Below are 13,086 nucleotides of genomic sequence, written 5' to 3'. Positions count from 1 at the left end.
ACAGGGCCACAAATGGAGAGTCCCGAGACAAAAGCCAGACCGTAACAATATATAAAGATAAATAAATACACAATAAAACAAAAGGCACTTAATACAACATAATGAACTGAACTCACAATGTGGGGCCAGACAACGTCTTTCTAAGGATTTTGAGGATACAGCTCCAAGGTGAGCAGGTCTCTCACTCAAGCAGCACGGACCAGCCCACAGCCGTGGCATCCAGCTGAGAGGTGAAGAAGCGTCCTGCAGGGAGAAGGAAGAGAGGTGGACTGCAGGGAGAGGAGTGGGCAGCAAGCGTTCCTTCATCCCATAACAGCTTCACCAGCCGTACAACATTCAATTGCCACTGCAGTGGCATCATGAAGGCCGACTGGCATCATGGCGCCTCTCGAACCATCGAGTGCCGCAGGGAGGTTTTAAAAGCCACACACGGGATGCGGACATGTCCAAAACTGCCCCTCATCTTTCCCTGCCTGGTTGCCTTGCCTTGTTCACAGAGAGGACACGTACGAATTACGCATTCCTACCTCATGCCTATGCCAATTATACTACCCATCATGGCAGACATAAGAACAAGACAACTTCAATCTAATGGATCCCTCATTACAAAAAATATATTCTAACACACTGACCACGCTAACTTAACATGCCACCTAATTAATATCCCCTCCAACGTAATAATATTGTTACGGTTGCCAGGGTTTGGGTTTACTATGAGGGGGTTAACCTCCATTCCCTCCCAAACTTACCGGACCTGCAGGTTGTGAATCAGCAACTACGAATGCCAATTGGTCCGTCGCGCGATAGCTTACCTGTACCACGTGACGTTCCCAATCGGGGAACGCACCGTACCCTCCGGCGGTACACCACTTTAGATGGCCGAGCGAAAACCGTTGGTAACCGCTGGAGTAATGCTCATGTCATTACGGTCGATGTTAACCTTGGCATGAGCAATGGCGGATTAATATAGGAAAAGACATTCACGGACAGAGAGAAAGGGAAAACGTTTTAACGATTTGATTTATTACAGATATTTACAATGTAATTATTTCAATAGGAAAGAAAAACGGACGAGAAGCAGGAACTTAGCTTATTCTATGCCTTATTACGATTACAACAAATAAACACCACATGGGCCCAGCACACTTTCACCGGGGAGAGGAGAGGGACGAACAACAACAACAACAACATGCATTTTAAAGGCCATTTTCCCTGCTAGAGCGGGGGTTAGCCTTGCGGACCCCATGACAATCTTCTCCATTTTGCCCTATTTTCTGCATCTCTCCTTGTTAACCCCCTTGCCCGCATTTCTTCTTCCACCATCTTTAGCCAAGTCTTTCTCGGTCTTCCCCGCCCTCTGCTTCCTTCTACATTCATTTCCATCACTCTTCTCAACCAGTCACTTTCATCCTTCCTCAACACATGACCAAACCATCTCAACCTGTTCCTCTTCACAGCATCAATCACAGGCTCTATTCCCATCATCTTTCGCAATTCATCATTTGTCTTCCTCTCTCTCAACGATACTCCGCACATCCGTTGGAAAGGAGAGGGACGAACAAACGTTGGAAACCTGTTACTCTTCGCACAAAGACCACAATGTTCCAGATGCCTCTCCTCGTGACGCCCCCGTCCCGGGGTCACCACCGAGCAGCACGAGCAGGTAATGGCGATCCCAGATGGGACAGGCAGAGTGAGGTCGATCGTCAGCTCGAACAAGGGCAGATGAGGTCGTGCACATATGCACCGAGAGGGAGTCTGGCAGCCAGCAGAGGGCAATCACGTGTAGAGGCTTTTGAGAGGGTCCGGCCTAGAGCGGATGCACATGTGCTGTGCTCGGTGAACCTAGCAGAGAGGGACAGGCCCAGAGTGTCGCAATCTTGCAGACACGTGGTGAGTGCACACAAAAGACAGGCCCAGACTCAAATAAAGACCAGCCAAGAGTAAAATGTCCACGTGCTGAGTGGGCCGAGAGAGAGCGGCCAGAGAAAGAATCAATGTCTTGAATCTCTCTTTGTTCACCCTCACCGAGGATGGGGGGGAATCTTGGAGGTGTCCTGACTCCCGATTGGTGGAGCCCATTAATCTGCCCCACAAACTTTCCCAAAATGACTCAGGCCCTGATTGGTGGGTTTCTGAACCTGGACACCATGGTGTGCCTTGGAGCCTGGTGCATTGACTGGCAAATTATCCCTTATGAGTGGAGGACCTGTCTTTCCCTTTCCCCAACGCATAAAGACATACTAACCCAAAATAAGGGAAAGGGACTAAGATAATGGTCTGCGATGAAATAACTATTCTAAGGGACCTGTATGGTGGTTGCCATTACTGTTTAGTGGTTTCCCAAAACCGCAACATTATATTCAATTTTAAAACTTTCATTTTACACTGTCCTACTCACATTATTAGGCCCAGTCACATACGTGAAAGTGTTTGTTGAAGACTACAGATCACATCTGAAGAAAGATCCTTTATTGAGCGCTTCTTCACCCCACCCCACTCCCCCTCCTCCCCCCAATCTTAACTTTAGCAAAATAAAAACATGGAAAATTAAAAACCCACACACAAAACTTTCAACTCGCAAAACCCAAAGAGATAACGATCAGGTAAGTGGTTCATCATGGTCATACCTAGCTGGCTCCCCCATGGTATGTTCAGCCATCCTGAATCACTAGGCCGCACCCTTCAGGCTGGTTGTAAAATGTTCATAAAATGAGATCTCAAAATGTAAGAGTCGAATGGCTTTGGTTTCCTCAAAATTTCTCGAACATGGAAGTGCGAGTTGATAAAAATACAATTTATGATTTGGTTCCATGGGTAACTTTATGTGAAGCACAACTCCGTTTATGGTCATCAACTCCAACCCAGAGTATCCCAATAACTCTAACACTCGCACATGGTGCAAAAGTCCCAAAATGCTACGGGTGCAGTGTTGGCACACCAATTTGAGATCAATTTGGTCATATACCCTGCTAATCATGCAGAAGCTATATTTCCAAGTTTCCATGGAGTAATAATAATGAAATGTGAAATGTTTTCAGAACTTTTTTTTTTGGGTATCTGACTAACTACAATCCTTTTACATTTTGAGGCTTTTGCACCCAATCGTATGCTGGAGTGATGCAGTGAGCTGCTTTTGACGCCCTTCCTACCAGGCTGCCTCTTTACATTGGAAATGCTTCTCATAATCTCCATCCGCCATTCAAAAGTATCTCATCTGCATCTGCCACCCATCCCCTGGTTGTTGCGTTGCATAAATGTGAATGATGGTTGTTACCATGGCAGGGCAGCCCTGGCCTCAGCACATCAGGCGCAACCGCTCCCTGCAACATTGTCTGTACTTGAGAGCACACCGCAGGTCTGTGGAATGCACACCATCATCAGGTGAGCTGATAATGTTATGAAAAATGCCAGCTTCACTAAGGAGCCATGTTGTGTTAACAAGCAATGATGTCGTTTTTAGCTCACCTGGAACAGGAGAGCTTATGCGATGGCGCGTTGTCCTTCCGTCAGTCCGTCCGTCCGTCAGTCCGTAAACACTGAAAACTTCTTCTCCGGGATTGTGACGAAATTGGGCACAAATTATATTTGTTGTGTTGTGACTAAAGTTTGTTCACGGCATTAAAAATATCGGGGTCTAAGGGGGTCAGCCGGAGGTCAAAGTGGATCCAGATTTGACCCCCCAAAATAGGAATTTGCTTTTTCCTCTGAAACTACACACCCTATTTCGATGAAACTTGACCAACCTTCATCACCCTTGTTCTACCAAAGTTTGTTCCTGGCATTTCAAAAAATCGGGGTCTCGGGTGGTCTATGGGGGGGCTTGACCCCCAAAATAGGTATTTGCTTTTTTCTTAGAACCTACACACACAATTTTGATGAAACTTCACCACAACCGTCATCATCAGTGATGTACCAATGTTTGTTCAAGGCATTGGAAAAATTGGGGTCTGAGGAGGTACATGGGGTGGGAGGGGGGCGGGAGGGTATTGCCCCCTAAAATAGGTATTTTTTTCTTTGTGTGTTTAAAGTCTTATGATTATGTTCATGATTCCACATGCTGTCTTCTAGCAAGCATTGAAATTGGTTTAAAATACCTTTAGTCGGTGCAGTGTACTGTTTATTCTACCAGGTGAGTGCCAGGGGTATTGCCCCTATGTTTATGAACATGTCCTTTGTAACAAATGCGTAGGTATTAAATCTCTGTTCGTTCGTTCCTTCATATGTTTGCGTACAGCACATGGCTGTGGGTTTGCATCAGTTCTTGCAGGAGCGTGGTGCTGCCGCCGACATCATGTGGTAAAGCCGCGGATGCAACGCGTCCTGTAGGCTAGAGCAGGATTTTGTAATTTTTTTCAGCCTGGTGGGGCATATTTCAGCCATTCACATACTTTTCACGAATGGACGCTGTGGGATTTTTTTACGTCCACCAACTTATGTTGGCAGATGGGATGTCCAGTTTAACCCCTATCTTTTTGATGGCACAGACATTTATGTGTTTCGCCTTGTCTGTAAAACACCAGGAATATGGTTAGGGTCTAAAATGGCACCTCAGCACTGGACCCAGACTTAAAAGGGGCCCAGAACAACCAAAATTGTTTTTAAAGTGTATACAATGCAAAACATTTAAATAAATGTTTTATATATATATGTATTCTTTAATGCTACAGTCACGTGAAAAAGTAAGTACACCCCATGTAAAGTTTTGACTTTTTCAACATATTTCAACATACAGCTATTTGATCTTCATTTCAACAATATTGATAGATAAAGGTGATATAATATAACAAATATCATGAAACATTTACATTTTGTAGTCCATTGTATAATTTAAATAAACATAAATGCAAATTTCGCATGTGGAAAAAGTAAGTACACCCCTACATTTATCACTACTTCAAATACCTAAGATTAGAATCAGGTGCACCAGCTCAGGTGCAAATGATTAGAACATCGTGAGAGAGGATCTTGGAGGAACCTGTCTTATTTAAACCTCAGACATTTAGTTTGGTTTGCTCTTTGTTGTTGAAGTGTGCGACGTCACCATGCCTAGATCAAAAGAGCTCTCTGAGGCCTTCAGAAAGAAGGTTATAGATGCCTACAAGGCTGGGAAGGGATTTAAAAAGATCTCCAAACAATTTGAAATCAATCATTCGACTGTCCGGAAGATCATCTACAAGTGGATAAGATTCCAAACAACTGCCAACTTGTTCAGGCCAGGCCGCCCCAGCAAGTTCAGCCCGAGAGCAGACCGCAAGATGCTGAAAGAAGTCTCTAAGAACCCCCAGAATGTCATCACGGGACCAACAGGTAGCTCTTGCCACTGTTGATGTCAAAGTGCGTGAGTCTACCATTAGAAAGAGGCTGCACAAATTTGATCAACATGGGAGGTGTGCCAGGAGAAAACCTTTGCTGTCCAGAAAGAACATCAGGGCAAAACTAAAGTTTGCCAATGAACACCTCGGCAAAGACCAGCACTTCTGGAACAATGTGCTCTGGACAGATGAGTCAAAGGTAGAGCTATTTGGCCACAGTACCAGAAGACATGTTTGGCGAAAACCAAAGACAGCATTTGACCACAAGAACCTGATACCAACTGTAAAGCATGGTGTTGGAAATATTATGGTTTGGGGCAGCTTTGCTGCATCAGGGCCTGGGCAGCTCACCATCATAGAATCCACAATGAATTCATCATTGTACCAGAGGGTGCTTGAGGATAATGTGAGGCCATCTGTCGGAAAGTTGAAGCTCAACCGAAGGTTGACCTTGCAACATGACAATGACCCTAAACATACCAGTAAATCCACCAAGGATTGGCTGAAAAGAAAGAAATGGAGGGTTCTGGAATGGCGAAGTCAAAGCCCGGATCTGAATCCCATCGAGATGTTGTGGGGGGATTTGAAACGAGCTGTGCATGCAAGAAACCCCTCAAACTTCGCATAGCTGAAAGAATTCTGCATGAAGGAGTGGGCAAAAATTTCTCCCAGTCGATGTCAGAGACTGGTAAACAGTTATAAGAAACGCCTACTTGAGGTTGTTTCTGCCAAAGGGGGCAATACCACCTATTAGAGCCAAGGGTGTACTTACTTTTTCCACATGCGAAATTTGCATTTATGTTTATTTAAATTATACATTGGACTACAAAATGTAAATGTTTCATGATATTTGTTATATTATATCACCGTTATCTATCAATATTGTTGAAATGAAGATCAAATAGCTGTATGTTGAAATATGTTGAAAAAGTCAAAACTTTACATGGGGTGTACTTACTTTTTCACGTGACTGTGTGTGTGTGTGTGTGTGTGTGTGTGTGTGTGTGTGTGTGTGTGTGTGTGTGTGTGTGTGTGTGTGTGTGTGTTTGTTTTTGTGTGTACGTGTGTTCCGCCTGCCAACAACATTTAATATAACAATTTAATATTGACCCCAGGCGTCCTTCGGCACCACTGAACAAAGTTGTCTGATGGAGCAATAACATTTTAATGTCTAATTTAACCATCAGTTGATTTAACACTTTGAATGCATAGTTGATGTCCCAAATGTTTTCCCACAGTATCAGCGGTTTGAGGTATGCAGCAAGGCTTTTGGGTTCGACTAGCTTACCCAACTGGCCTTAGGGCTCGACGAGCTTACCCAAACGGCCTTGGGGCTCGACTAGCATACCCAACCAGCTTTAGGGCTCGACTAGCTCACCCAACCGGCCTTGGGGCTCTACGAGCTTACCCAAACGGCCTGAGGGCTCGACTAGCGTACCCAACCGGCCTTAGGGCTCAACTAGCATGCCCAACTGGTCTTAGGGCTCGATTAGCATACCCAACCGGCCTTAGGGCTCGACGAGCTTACCCAACCAGCCTTAGGGCTCGATTAGCGTATCCAACCGGCCTTAGGGCTCGACTAGCGTATCCAACCGGCCTTAGGGCTCGACTAGCGTACTCAACCAGCCTTAGGGCTCGACTAGCGTACCCAACCAACCTTAGCACTCGACTAGCTTACCCAACCGGCCTTAGGGCTCTACGTGCTTACTCAACCAGCCTTGGGGCTTGACTAGCTTACGCAACCAGCCTTAGGGCTCTACGAGCTTACCCAACCAGCCTTAGGGCTCGACGAGCTTACCCAACCGGCCTTAGGGCTCGATTAACGTATCCAACCAGCCTTCGGGCTCGACTAGCGTACTCAACCAGCCTTCGGGCTCGACTAGCGTACTCAACCAGCCTTAGGGCTCGACTAGCGTACCCAACCAGCCTTAGGGCTCCACTAGCATACCCAACCAACCTTAGCGCTCGACTAGCATACCCAACCAGCCTTAGGGCTTGACTAGCGTAACTAACCAATATCTATTCTGAATTTTAATATGAAAAATGTCAAAAGGGATTTCCTTAGACAAAAAAAAATGAGAACCACTCTAAATTCATTCACCTTGAGCCACTCCAATTCCTGAAGTATTGTGTGTTTCAGTGAGAGTGTTCATACTGGTTTTCAGATATACTGTAGTCGAAGTAATGTCATCAACATGAACTGAGCAAATGCAGTCAGTGAAGATTAATGAGGAGGGGATAGGATGGGGTTTTTAAAATAAGACACTGGCCGAAAGCACCCGGCGTTGCCCGGGTTCTTTTAAAATGACTTTACTACTATAATTCAGCTTTTACTCGCGGCCGAAGAAGATTGACTACTATAATTTAGCTCAGCTTTTAATTGCGAAATGGGCCTGGCCCGGCCGAAGCGGCCTCAACCGGCCTTGCCACCTAGCCTAAAACCTTCCCGGGGCCCGTCCCGACATTTTTTGTATTAGAGGTTTCCTCCTATCTTTCACCGTTAAGGAGATTAGCTTGCGCAGACAAACAAACAAAAACTTTCTTTTATAATATAGAGGGAAGAGAGAAGAGAAGAGAGAAGAGACTAGCTGAAAGCACCCGGCGTTGCCCGGGTTATTTTTGAATGAATTTACTACTATAATTCAGCTTTTACTCGCGGCCGTAGAAGATTGACTACTATAATTCAGCTCAGCTTTTAATTGCGAAATGGGCCCAGCCCGGCCGATGCGGCCTCGACCGGCCTCGCCACCTAGCCTATAACCTTCCCGGGGCCCGTCCCGACATTTTAAGTTCTTTTTGAAAGAATTTACTACTATAATTCAGCTTTTACTCGTGGCTGTAGACGATTGACTACTATATTTCAGCTCAGCTTTTAATTGCGAAATGGGCCCGGCGCGGCCTCAACCGGCCTCGCCACCTAGCCGAAAACCTTATCGGGGCCCGTCCCGACATTTTTTGTATTAGAGGTTTCCTCCTATCTTTCACCGTTCAGGAGATTAGCTTGCGCAGACAAACAAACAAAAACTGTCTTTTATAATATCGAGAGATGATGTTCACAAATATTTTTTTTCAACATTGTATAAATTAACCAAAAAATGTAACCACCTGTTGAACTATGATCTACTTTATATTGATAAAGTTTTTTTTTTTTTTTAACTTTAAATTTAACAAGTATAGTTAACTTTGCAAATGAGTTTAATGTGTCAAGTTTGAGCAGCTGAATGTCGATTATTTTGTCTCCCTGTGCTGCCACTTTCTTCCGCAATGCATGATGCTGACGTAACTGTCTCTTCTTCCAGGAATAAAGACACCAGTCGGGATGAGTTTATCTTCTACTCAAAACGACTCATGCGGCTTTTGATAGAACATGTTTTGTCTTTCCTACCATTCAGGGTAATAATAATATATTATTATGATAATGATGATGTTGAACGGAAAAGAATTTGAGCTTGATATTGATTATGTTATTTCTGATTGATGCCCAATCATTTTGCAGATTTGCACACTGTAAAAAGTTTTCCTCCAACAAGGATCAAGATTTAAAATTGGTTTTGAAAACCGTGTGAAGACTAGAGTTCATAGAACATTTTACCCCATGTAATCTTGATAAAATGGACATGGTGAGGGTCTTTTAAACTTGCTCGGCGTTTCTGAACACAATCTATATTTCATATGAGCCGCCATTTTGTCTAAATCTCAATATTCCCCAATGCTGAGAGTGCGAGCTGTTATTTGATTGGTCGAGATGGCGTAAATTGGCGTAATATTTTGTCCAAGTACTGAAGAGAAAGTGAACTGATTGCTTCACCTTGCTTTTCGCTTCACGCACGGGGGTAAAAACAAAATGGTACAAATCATCATGTGTTTGTTTTAACCGCATAATGTCCTTCAGCTGTGAGTAAACACATTTGCCAAGTGTTCGTTTACCCTTCAAAAGAGAGGGAATGAGATGACGGATGGACAATAAATGAGAGGGTGGGGGGAGGTTGAAGGAGAAGGGAAAATTGAGTTGGGTGGGGCTGTAAGACAAGTATGGTGGAGCACAAGTGGGCAAAACAGGCTGTAAGATGTCACACAGCATCACTTCCTCGTTTCTTATTCGAGGAAATTAAATAAAGCAAATAATGTTCAGTTCTGCCATCTTTTGAAACAGACAGGTATCCCCTGATGGAACACATTTAGAAGTCACACGGGTCCTAAATATCATCATTTGGAATGTGAGTCCAGACTGATGCGGAGTTTGAGAGGAGCTCCAATGACCAGGGGATTTAGACAGGTATTCCCTGATGGAACACATTTGGAAGTCACACAGGTCCTAAATGTCATCACTTGGAATGTGAGTCCAGACTGATGCGGAGTTTGGGAGGAGCTCAAATGACCAGGAGATCGGGAGCCTTACTAAAGTCTGGTGGAATGTAGAATGTATTGTGGTTTAGAATATCTTAGATGTATATGCTCAATCAAAACAGGAAATGTGCCAAAGTGCCAAAAAGAAACCAAACGTCGGAATTAAATTATTAAAGTAAACATGAAACATTATTATGATTAGCAGAGTACTTGGCCCATGGGTGATCTTGTTCTGAGCATACAGCATGTTCTTCTGCCGCATACCTTTATTGGGCGGTGTATAAGAAACTGACAGCTGCCTTAATCGTTATTATTTTTCATGTACACCCACCAGTTCATTTTGCTTTTGTTTTGTTTTTATCAGAGTGTCACTGTGGAAACTCCTCAAGGCACGACGTACGAAGGCAAGACGTTTGATGGAAAGCGAGTATGTTATGTTTCCATGACACTCTGGTCACTCGTATCATTATGTGTGTATCACAATGCATTGTGGGAGTCATGGTGGGCTGTTACACAAGCAAAGCTGTCACCTCGTTTTACACAAGCAAAGCTGTAACATCGTTTGACACAAGCATGCTGTAACCTCGTTTGACACAAGCATGCTGTAACCTCGTTTGACACAAGCATGCTGTACCACTGCACTTGTTGTTTGCAGATTACGGGCGTATCAATCCTGAGAGCTGGTGAGACAATGGAACCGGCACTACGAGCCATTTGCAAAGACATCCATCTTGGAAAGATTCTTATTCAGACAAACCACAGCACTGGAGAGCCTGAGGTTTGTACGGTGTAGTGTTGCAATCGTGAGATGCAATGGATGAACACATGTTACTATAATTCACCAAATGTCCATCTGTCCGTTCGAAGGTACCGCAAAAACGGCTCAACAGATCGCAACGATATTTTGGGTGGGTATTCCTGGGACCCCTGGGAGTAAAATAGGCTATATTGTTTTTCTAATTTTTCTAAGTTTTCCAATTTTCCAGTTTTTCCAAACACGATGGAATAATATTTACCGATATGAACAGTGATGTGGCTTTTGTTGAAATTCTACGTACCAGGAGAGAGTAGATCGACTCCTGACGAACTCTTCCTACATAAACGTGCGGCTCCGAAATAACATGGCAGCATGTGCAAAGCGACTGAGAAACAGGTGTAGCGGCCGCTTCCGTGTTACAGATTCGGCGCGCACTCTTCACACATAAACGTGCGATTGAGAAAGACGTGCAGCGGCCGCTTCCGTTTTGCAGAATTCAATCTTTTTTCAAAATGGGCGCCATGTACTGTTTAGATTTTGATGATTTGCGTGTGATATGATTCAACGGATGTTGATATGAATCGTTTAAAATGAAAAAAGCCTTCTGATGTTTTGCCTTTTCATTTGGGCTTCCCAATTGAAGCCCCGCCCGTAGGCGTAGGGTAATTTGGACTAATTTGTGGACTCGTAATTGAGGTTTCTGCAGAGATTGAAATAAATTTGACTCTACATTTTTATAGCAATTTTTATAGTATCCTGAATGAGACAAATGCCAACTAGAACGGGCACTCGGTAGAGCGCATACCTTCGCCGCAGCTACTGTTCTGTACTTGGCATGGGAGTGTAGGGAACAGAACAACAAAAATACGATTTTGACCTTTTCGTGACCTTGACCTTGACCTTTGACCCGATTGCTCCCAAAATCTAATCAAATGTGTCCCGTATAATAACCAATCATCCCACCAAATTTCATGCAATTCGGTTGAATACTTTTTGAGTTATGCGAATAACATACACACACACACACAGACATACAAATAAATACACAGCGATCAAAACATAACCTTCCGCTTTTGCGAAGGTAACAATACCACTTTGACACAAGAAGTTATTGTCTGCTTGCTACAACTGCTGTTATTCACTTATTACTTATTACTGGTTTCTTTTATGAATCCAAAGTTTTGCCAAATGAAAACAGATGTCACGACCAGACGGAAGCCAAACAGTTCAATCTTGATTTCATCAGACCACAGAATCTTGTTTCTCACAGTCTGAGAGTCCTTCAGGTGCTTTTTTGCAAACTCCAAGCGGCTTTCATGTGTCTTTCACTGAGGAGAGGCTTCCGTCTGGCCACTTTGCCATAAAGCCGAGATAGGTGGACTGTTGCAGTGATGTTTGTCCTTCTGGAAATTTCTCCCATTTCCACACAGGATCTCTGGAGCTCAGCCAGAGTGACCATCGGGTTCTTGATCACCTCAATTACCAAGGCCCTTCTCCCCCGATTGCTCAGTTTGGCCGGGTGGCCAGCTCTAGGAAGAGTCCTGGTTGTTCCAAACTTCTTCCATTTAAGAATTATGGAGGCCACTGTGCTCTTGAAAACCTTCAATGCAGCAGAAATTTTTTTGTATGCTTCCCCAGATCTGTGCCTCGACACAATCCTGTCTCTGAGCTCTGCAGGCAGTTCCTTCGACCTCATGGCTTGGTTTTTGCTCTGATATGCATTGTCAGCTGTGAGACCTTATATAGACAGGTGCGTGCCTTTCCAAATCATGTCCAATCAATTGAATTTACCACAGGTGGACTCCAATCAAGGTGTATAAACATCTCAAAGATCAAGAGAAATGGGAGGCACGTGAGCTAAATTTCAAGTGTCATAGCAAAGGGTATGAATACTTATGTAAATGTGATATTTAGTTTTTTCTTTTTAATAAATCTGCAAAACTTCTAAAATCCTGTTTTCTCTTTGTCGTTATGGGGTATTGAGTGTATATTGATGAGGGAAAAATGAATTTAAACGATTTCAGCATAAGGCTGCAACATAACAAAATGTAAAAAAGTGAAGGGGTCTGAATACTTTCTGAATGCACTGTAGGAGCTGGGGTGCGTGCAGGTTGGATTTTCCACTTTGTTTGTGTAACACTTGGCTTAAGCCAACCTGAGTTATTGTCAACGATAAAAGATGATTGCCAATTTTTTTCCATTTCCTTTTGAGATGTCAGGCTTTTGTGACTTGCTGACCATTTGCCATGTTGATATGATTGCTGTATGTTTGCGTGACAGCTACATTATTTGCGGCTGCCACGTGAAATTCACGAAGACCACGTGATTCTGATGGACAGCACCGTGTCGACTGGAGCAGCCGCCATGATGGCCGTACGTGTGCTCTTGGTGAGGGAATCGCCAATGAAACCATTTCGGGAGGAAGGGTCACTTAAATGTGTTGCCCTCAACAACAGAGGGAACATGCTCCTCTGAAAGGGGAAACGTTTGGACATGGAAGGCAGAGCTAATTCCGCTAGTTGCATCATTTACTGAGGTGCGGTTGAGCAGCTCACTATATATATATAAATAATCGAAAAACACGGTCTGTGAAGCCGTCTGTCTGTCCTTCCGGGAAGTGGATGTGTCTATTAATACCGCACTGTTTGAACGCCGGTTGCTTCCTGT

The 13,086-nt window shown here is 44.0% G+C and overlaps 1 protein-coding gene across 2 annotated transcripts in view; it reads left to right on the top strand.

Annotated features, from left to right (window-relative positions):
• Positions 1 to 13,086, top strand: part of UCKL1 (uridine-cytidine kinase 1 like 1) — a 92,799-nt gene that overhangs the window by 65,743 nt on the left and 13,970 nt on the right. For both annotated transcript variants that reach the window (XM_068134287.2, XM_068134288.2), the window contains exons 9-13: positions 3,286 to 3,384; positions 8,615 to 8,708; positions 10,027 to 10,089; positions 10,318 to 10,440; positions 12,700 to 12,807. In XM_068134287.2, the coding sequence (XP_067990388.1) occupies positions 3,286 to 3,384; positions 8,615 to 8,708; positions 10,027 to 10,089; positions 10,318 to 10,440; positions 12,700 to 12,807 (487 nt within the window). The remainder of the gene's footprint in view (positions 1 to 3,285; positions 3,385 to 8,614; positions 8,709 to 10,026; positions 10,090 to 10,317; positions 10,441 to 12,699; positions 12,808 to 13,086) is intronic.

The sequence above is a fragment of the Myxine glutinosa genome, chromosome 13 (assembly GCF_964187855.1).
Source record: "Myxine glutinosa chromosome 13, kmMyxGlut1.1, whole genome shotgun sequence".
In the NCBI taxonomy this organism is placed as follows: domain Eukaryota; kingdom Metazoa; phylum Chordata; class Myxini; order Myxiniformes; family Myxinidae; genus Myxine; species Myxine glutinosa.
Note: the sequence above shows the minus strand (reverse complement) of the source record. Positions and strands in the feature narration are given on the sequence as shown.